Source organism: Seriola aureovittata, chromosome 12 (assembly GCF_021018895.1).
Source record: "Seriola aureovittata isolate HTS-2021-v1 ecotype China chromosome 12, ASM2101889v1, whole genome shotgun sequence".
Lineage (NCBI taxonomy): Eukaryota > Metazoa > Chordata > Actinopteri > Carangiformes > Carangidae > Seriola > Seriola aureovittata.
Genome location: NC_079375.1, coordinates 8,535,357 through 8,543,204, shown reverse-complemented (window position 1 = coordinate 8,543,204; position 7,848 = coordinate 8,535,357). Strand labels below are relative to the sequence as shown.

The 7,848-nt window shown below is 41.2% G+C and overlaps 1 protein-coding gene across 2 annotated transcripts in view; it reads left to right on the top strand.

Moving 5' to 3' along the window:
- The first annotated feature begins 2,454 nt into the window (after positions 1-2,454).
- Positions 2,455-7,848, top strand: part of LOC130178587 (collagen alpha-1(XI) chain-like) — an 87,207-nt gene continuing 81,813 nt past the window's right edge. The window contains exon 1 of one of the 2 annotated variants that reach the window (XM_056390951.1): positions 2,455-3,088. In XM_056390951.1, coding sequence (XP_056246926.1) covers positions 2,974-3,088 — 115 coding nt within the window. In that variant the 5' untranslated portion in view covers positions 2,455-2,973. The remainder of the gene's footprint in view (positions 3,089-7,848) is intronic. The other variant, XM_056390952.1, reaches the window with a different exon arrangement.

Genomic DNA, 7,848 nt, shown 5'->3' with positions numbered 1-7,848 from the left:
GTTTCCTGGACACTGTATAGCGTTTTGTGTGCATCTCAATGTACAGACATACATGTGCATTTAGTAGAACTTAGAGCAGTACTTCTATTGAAGTCCTGGAACAGCAGTTACACTGTAATACTGAATATCTGTGTAAAAGTAAAAGAATTCAAATGCCTGTAAATCTGCGGAGATGTGTAGTAGTCTACTGTTTCTAGAAAGCAGCAAGAGGAATTTTATTCTGAAACTTGAAAGCACTCGGATTAAAAACTGCCTCCAATAGAAAAATAAAGCCGCAGGGCAACGTTTTCAAGACATTTTTGTTTTTATAGCTGCACTGGGCAGTAGCCTTCATAGAGTAGAGACTTATTATAGGATAATTATACAATGTCATCTTGGTAAACATTTGCGGTAAATGCATCAGTTGTAATCATATGCTTCCAACTACCAAGGGGGCAGCTCTGGACTCCAGCCTTCCTGAAAATTGTAGACTGCCCCAGAAACGCAAATCTATAAGGAGCTGTCAGTACATTTCATCGCCTGTCCAAGTCTGTGTTTGAAAGAAAAACTGAAGACTTCAGCTTTGGTTGTTCAGATTTCCTCTCCGCCGGCGCAGGAGAGCTCGTCAAATTGAACCAAACATTTTGGGCCACGGTCCCAGGAAGCAACACGAACAAGAGGTTCTGACATGTTCTGCCAAACAACTGACAAAAAGTAAAACAGCCAACCAACTACCAGAGAGCCAATATGCACAGCCAGGCTGCTTTCTCCTGCTGAGTATGCACAAGGCCATCGAATCAGGTCGGGGGCAAATAATTCAAACAATACACACTCCAATATCACAAAATTAGCCACAGAGTCACTCTTTCTGCTCATATTCTCAGAATCAAACTTTTTTTTTTTTTTTTTCAGCACTAGCAGCCAAATTTCAACCCATTAAAGTCTCGATCACTGTGTTTTAGTCATGGCATGTCGGTCGGTCGGTTGTTTCTCCAATTTGGTCTAGAGTGATTGCCATGAAATTTTCCCCAGAGGATGAAGCCTAACGACTTTGGTGATTCACTGACTTCTCCTGATGTCGCGCCGCCAAATTTGTCCTTTTATCTGGTGAAACATCTTAACCTCTCCCAGATGGCTCAGGTGATCCCCAGACTTTTCCCTCTGGTGCCACCATGAGGTTCACATTTGTGCTTTTTGAGTGAAATGTTTCAACAACTATTGGGTGGATTGCCGTGAAATTTGGCACAGATGTTAATGTGCCTCATAGGATTAACTGTAATAAAGTTGGTGATCTCCTGAATTTCCATCTAGCAACATCCTCTTTTTTTTTTATTTCCACCACTTTGGTTTATGACCATGCAAAACTAATGACATTCCAATCAGTCTTGGCTGCATTTTAGCATTGTTGCTGTGGAATTATCAACAGTCTGCCTAATTACAGCCTCACGGAGCCACTAGCATAGCAGTTGAGGTAGAAAAGCCATGCTTCCCTCAAATCAGCATCTGCCACCAAAGTGCTCATGAGCAACACGTGCACAGTGGCTGACAGAAAACTGTGGGTTTTAAAGCTACTACCAGATGTGAATGTGTTTAAATATTCAGATTCTCAGCAAATGTGCCAGAGTGAATAAATGTTTAAAAACTGCGTGGCCCTAATAAATCAGACCACTAGGCCTGCACACCCTGCAGTCTAAAACAACTAATCAAACCCACACTTGCACACACAGGAACAGCACTTGGCCTTATTTTGAAAGGGAGTCCAGGCATGTAGCCACTGATCTGCATTCCTTTTTTTAATACTTAATCCTTATTACAGTATACATGATCCAAACTGTTATTATTTAATCAGCCACAACTGTACAGTGCTGTGCTAACTCTCCAGCACACTGAGCATCAGCTAAGACTGTGGCTCTAATTTCTACCTTATGATAAAACACTGTAAACACTGACAAATGTTACAAAATGTAGTTTGGGTTTGTGTGACAATGGCTGCCATCGCACTGCTAAGTCCACCTTTCATCGGTGCACGTGGAAAACCAAATCAAGGGGAGGGCTCTATAGCTACCACCTGTGCTTTCAATCATTTGTTCCAGTCATCTTTAACCATTAATTATTTTCAGGCCTCAGGAGCCCTGCTGTCCAAAAGAAGAAGAAAAAAAAAAAGGGCTCCTTGAGGAAACTCCCAGAGTCTGGAAAACATTTCCTTTTGGCCACTGAAGCTTTTATATTAGCCATCGGCCCATGTAGGGGCTATTCAGGCTCTCTTTTCTCATTCTTAGGCTTTCAGGAAACTTCTAAAATAACAGCTCCACCCCACCACTTAATTTGCATTTAGTGTGTTGCATTTGGTTTAGCGCCTCTCCTCCTGTATCTGCTGCTCCATGCCTGTTCCTATGAGCTCATTTTGGCCATGTTGAGAAAACAGTGCAACTTATTTGTAATTAATTAATTTATTTCATTTATTGTGTTATTTCCCATTAAGTCTTTATTTTTTAACTTTGATGAAGAGGAATGTTTCAGTGTGCTTCTAGTATCTATGTGGGATACTGCACTGAGTCCTGTAATTAGGTTGCTGTGGGATGTAGTGATGCTCCGCTTGATGCTGCTCAGACTTCTTCCTAAGCACAGGGGGCGGGTCCCGAGACAACTTTCCCGGCTGGTGATTTGATGAACGGAGGATTTTCCAGTGTCAGTATCTTGCTGTCGGTTCAGGTTCACTCTTGCGGCGTTTGTCCAGCCTCCTGACGGTACGCAACTCCCAGGGAACGGAGTGGTTTGCGCTTCTTTCTTTTTTTTCATGAAAGCCCTTCACCATCAGTCTGAGAGCTGGGCTTAAGCGGGAGCGGATCTGAAGGGCCCAGTCTGGCTGTGATTGGCATCTCTATACTTTCACACATGGCGCTGTAGTATAAGCACACTGTTTTTTGTGGATTGTGGAAGGGACCGAATTTGATTAAAAGTCGCCCGTTCTCTGTTCAGCTGCGGGCGCTCACCATGGAGATGCAAAGGTGGACCACCAGGTGGAAAACGAAAAGGTGGCTATGGGACTCAACGCTAACCGCATTGGTTACATTAATTTTAATTCTACAAGCTGCCAATGTCAGTGCAGGTAAGAAGCTGCGTGTCGCTGCACACCTCAGTCACATGTGGCAACTCCAGGACAGCCCGTCCTGTAGGCTGGCACACAGCACATAGGTGTTAGTAGCCTTAGGTGGTAGCTGTCAACTTTAACTCCAATTATCTTCTGGCAAATAAACTCACCTTTACGCAGTTTGTGCACTTTTTCAAATGCTAATTAGACCTTATCAACCCTCTCCAACATCCCCTTTTTTTTTGGTTTTTATATTAGAAGCAATCTGATGTTGACTGACACCAAATCAAATGACTACAGCCGCATCCAAGTTACTTGTAACTTTTAAAGGTGTCCTCTGTGTCACCACAGTTTGTTGAGGAATTTTGAAGTTGTAACCTTATAACTCGCCTGAAACTTTTTGTAATGTGTCCAAATTCATGTGTTATTGATTGTGATATAAGATTTATTTCTGGCCAGACCGACATAGATGCGACTGACAGTTAGATTCCTCTGAGTATCAGAGTAGGTGAAGTCTTCCTTCCAGGTGTGGTCAGCAGGGAGAAGATTCACAGTGTTGATTTCTTCTTGCGACAGACACACCAAGGTGGTCCGCGTCAACAAACAAAAAAAAGTGTGCGTAAAAATGATGAGTGGGCAATGATGGCACTCACTGGTGGTCAAAATGCTTGTCTGACTTACACTTCGCTGCATGATTCCAGATGTTAATATTATCAACAAAAATCATCCTTTGTGTATTTGGATCCCATCTCATCACTTGGCAGTCGTACTCGAAATCGTTAAGGTTTTACACATAACTTTTACGCACGACAACTAGTGATGTAACTAGAAGCTCACAGATAGTGTGTTAACTTTTTTTTCTTTTCCAAAACGTCAGTGGAGTAAGAGCCTAATGATACAATCATATTCACAATAGGCATACAATTGGCACAAAACTTTATTTATTATTTTGTCCGATAAGTTGCGGGTTGATACCACACTCTTGACAGTTGTCAACAGAGTTTACAGTAGCACAGTGTAACTGGAAAAAAATAAAAAACTATAGGCTGTGTGCTGAATACACACAATAGTGGAATTTTTGGAGTGAAATTCATACTGTGGCCTGAAGGATCACCATCTTTCCACATTATCTGGGCTCCCACTGAGTCCAAGGAGGGGCGTTGATGGAAAAAAGGAAAAAAAAAAAAAATCTGGAGTATTTTCTCTCCTTTTAAAACACATATGTGGGTCACATTAACCACTTCTTTTATATTGCTTTTGTCTGTGAAGTCACAAAGACATCCATACTGTACTGTGGCTTTAGCCAGGATAAATCTGTGTGTGCGTGTGTGTCGAACGTTGTGTGTCTATTTGGATGTCTGTTACTCTGTAATATTTGTGGTTTTGACATCAGACCAGTTATTATGCAGCCCTTTTGAAGACTTGCCTTCTTGTATCAGAGCCATAATAGTGGCAGAAATGAAGTTATTTAAAAATGGCTTTATGAAAATTTTAATCAGAGGCTGATATATAATAGTTGGTCATTAGCGTAATGTATTGCATCCTGTCTAGACATTAACTATCTGAAGTCCCACCCATTTTGAACCATCATCATCCATTGTTTGTCCTATGATGCATAAAGAAATCATTCAGCGGAGGGCAAATTGCACAGAGCTCCCCCAAAAATGAAAAGATCATTAAAGCAAATACCACAGTGGCGTGGCTTGCCCATTGCCCATCTTTCCTCACTCTGACTGATATTTAAACTAACCATAATTGCATGATGTGCGAGCAAACATTTACAGGCTTTCCAGTGTATTTTAATTGCTGCCTATGCTGCCAACTCTCAGTAGATGGCAGTGACACGAAATAGACCGACAAGACATCCCAAGATGCTGCTGCACGACCACAGAGCCACAGAAGCATTAAGTCAGAATGTCACAGATTTAAAAGTTAATCACAAGCCTAAACTTAAACGTTAAACTGTATGGCTCTGATGAATTATGGGATTGGGGGTGGGGGGGTGCTGGAATGGAAATTTAGCCCATTCAGCTGAAAATTGTATTTTAATGTGTTAGGGTCTGCTGGTGAAAGTGCTTTAATGATTTTAACAGAGGTTTGCTCATGTCACTACATGCTTCACTGCCTCAGGGGAAATCACTCTCCTTTGTCATGCTTGTAGCTTGTTAACATGGCAGATAGTATATCACAAGTTCCCGACAGCAGTCAGGAAGATGTGTCATTAAAAATCAGAGAGACTGACGAATTACCCCTCAGACAAGACTGTGGAGAGTCTGAATATGCGCTGGTACCTTTAACGCGAGAGAACTGTCTCCTCTCTCTTGTGGTTTTCATCCTTATCATTAGAATATATTTTATTTCTTTTTCAGGGTGGAGGGATGGGAGTCGTTTTTCAGGATGTGCTCAGGGTATAGCATGCTGGCTCTAACTCCTGCGAGACTGAAAAACTCTTATAAAGCTCTGCCTACTCATTTGGGGTCTTTAATGGTTTTGGGATATTGCCTGTTTTTCAGGGCTTCTGTGAAGCGATGGTTGTGGAAGGAGAGGGGCTGCAGAGTCGGGGGTGCGGGTGGGCGGGTGTGTGTGATGGTGGTGGTGGTGGTGGTTGGAGGGGGGGGGGGGGGTCCAGGCCAATTCAGCACATCTGGAATATATGAGGCCTTGAGGTATGCAGTAATGCAGAAAGGCATTCTCAAACTCACAAAGAGACCTTTAGTCCAAGCTTTCTTTTTTTTTCTTTTTCAAGAACCAGTAGCTCTTTACTTGGGACAATATTCAGAAGAGCCACAGACTATTTTCCTTTTTATGAGGCATTTGGTGTGAGGTTTAAAACTTGGCGTATGGTTCTTCACATTTGTATTTTATTCTGCCTTTGTGTCAGTCTGGTAGTTTTCAAGACAAAATGAACCTGAATCTGTTGAACTGCTCTTTCCTCAATGTCAGTCATAGAGAAGAAAAGTTACTGTGTGACTGAAGTTAACAGAAATCAAAAGAAAAGGCATTCATACCCGCTTGATTTTCCCGACATACTGTTTGCTTGATGCTTATACTCTCAACAGTTCAAATTCATGAACTGTGGCATCAGATGACTTTGAAAAACTGAGCATGTGCTAGAATGAAACGAGTCTGATCCAACACTCAAGCTGTTATTTTGCTGGTCAGAGGAGAAGTAGCTACAGGGATGGGGCCTTCTTAGTTTAGTCTTATGTATGTTTTAGTTAGGGGGGGGGGGGGTATGGGGAGTGGTGCCAGTGCCATAATGGGTTCAGCATGTGGACTAGTAGCTCCACCCCTCAGACCCCCTCTTGGTCACTAAAAGCGAACAGGAACCGCACAATCAGCATTTCATGGCTTCACGTGCCACATGACTTAGAAAAACGGAAAATGCAAACAATCATATCTTTTATCTGATACTTTAGAGTGATGTTGAAATGTGTAGAGTGACTGCAGAAAAGCATAAACTAACACTGTTTAGGGTCTACATTTTGCGTGAATTGAAAGAACATATGGTTCTCGCATTGACGCGGTAAAAGGTTTATAACACTCCATTCCTTTACATCATATTCCTTCAAGTACTGCTCTCACGACCCGTCTAAGCTATGTTGGTTAGTCTATGTCTCTGGACCAACTTTTCTTCCTGGTTCATGCAGTTTAATAGAGTATTATAAGGCTGATAAAAGAGATTTCCTGCTATGTGGACTTCAAGAAAAGCTTCTGTCTGATCCCTTTGAATCATTTTCCCACAGTTTTCCTGCCGGTATCAAACACATGAATCCACATTTTTATTTCTAGGGAGATTTTCACATTAAGCCTGTTATCTGCCATTCCTGAGAGCTCTTATCATCCCAGTAGGATTTTAAGCTGACCATTCAGACATTGTTTATCATTGCTGGGCCTTTTGAAGAGGACGCGTCCCGCTTCTTGACTCACTGTAAAGTCAAACGAGTAATGTGATGTCTGGACACGGCTGTGCTGGTCACTGTGGTTTTTGTAACAGTTAAACAAGTAGCTTTTACTACTTTTGGGTTGTACCGAGTTTGGTTTGGAGTGGAAATATTAACTGTTAGTCAATTTATTGTCTTGACTGGACCTCTGCTCCTCTGTTGGCTTTTAATATTCTCTTTTTAGCTGGGTAGAATAGTTTCTGGCCAGTTTGTCGATCAAATTTTTCATCGGGCCAAGACATACTACTGTATTGATGTGCGGTCTTAAAGTCTTTGTTCTTACTTCACAGTACAGCAGTGCAGAGATGTTACTGCATGTGGTGAATGTAACTGAATTACAAGGCTGTATATGTTACAACAATTATGATCAGAAAGCGTTTCATATGCCATTTTGAGTAAATGTCATCAAATTATTCGCAATTAAAATGCCATATTTAATTTAGAGACCCCTCACTAATACGGCTATGAAGTAATTAATCATAGTTTTAATCATGACTGCTTATTTAAATCAAGACTGTGTAACATTTAAAAAAGTACATAACATATTCTTCCTCTCACAAATACAAAGTTGAATTCCTAAGTAATTATATGAATTCTTGCTTATGTCACCACACTGCCTTCGCCTTACTTGGTCTGGTATGACTAGTATGTAATAGAGGCTAGTGTTAGCTAATGTTTGAGAACTTTAAATATATATTGCTGTCTAACCGACATAAATGATAAATTTCTCTGCTAGTATTACTGTGACACTACATTTAAGAATTAACTTTTGCCCTGTAATTGTAACTTTTGCGCACGGTGGCTAGTGTTCAGCAAAAGTTACATATTTGTTTT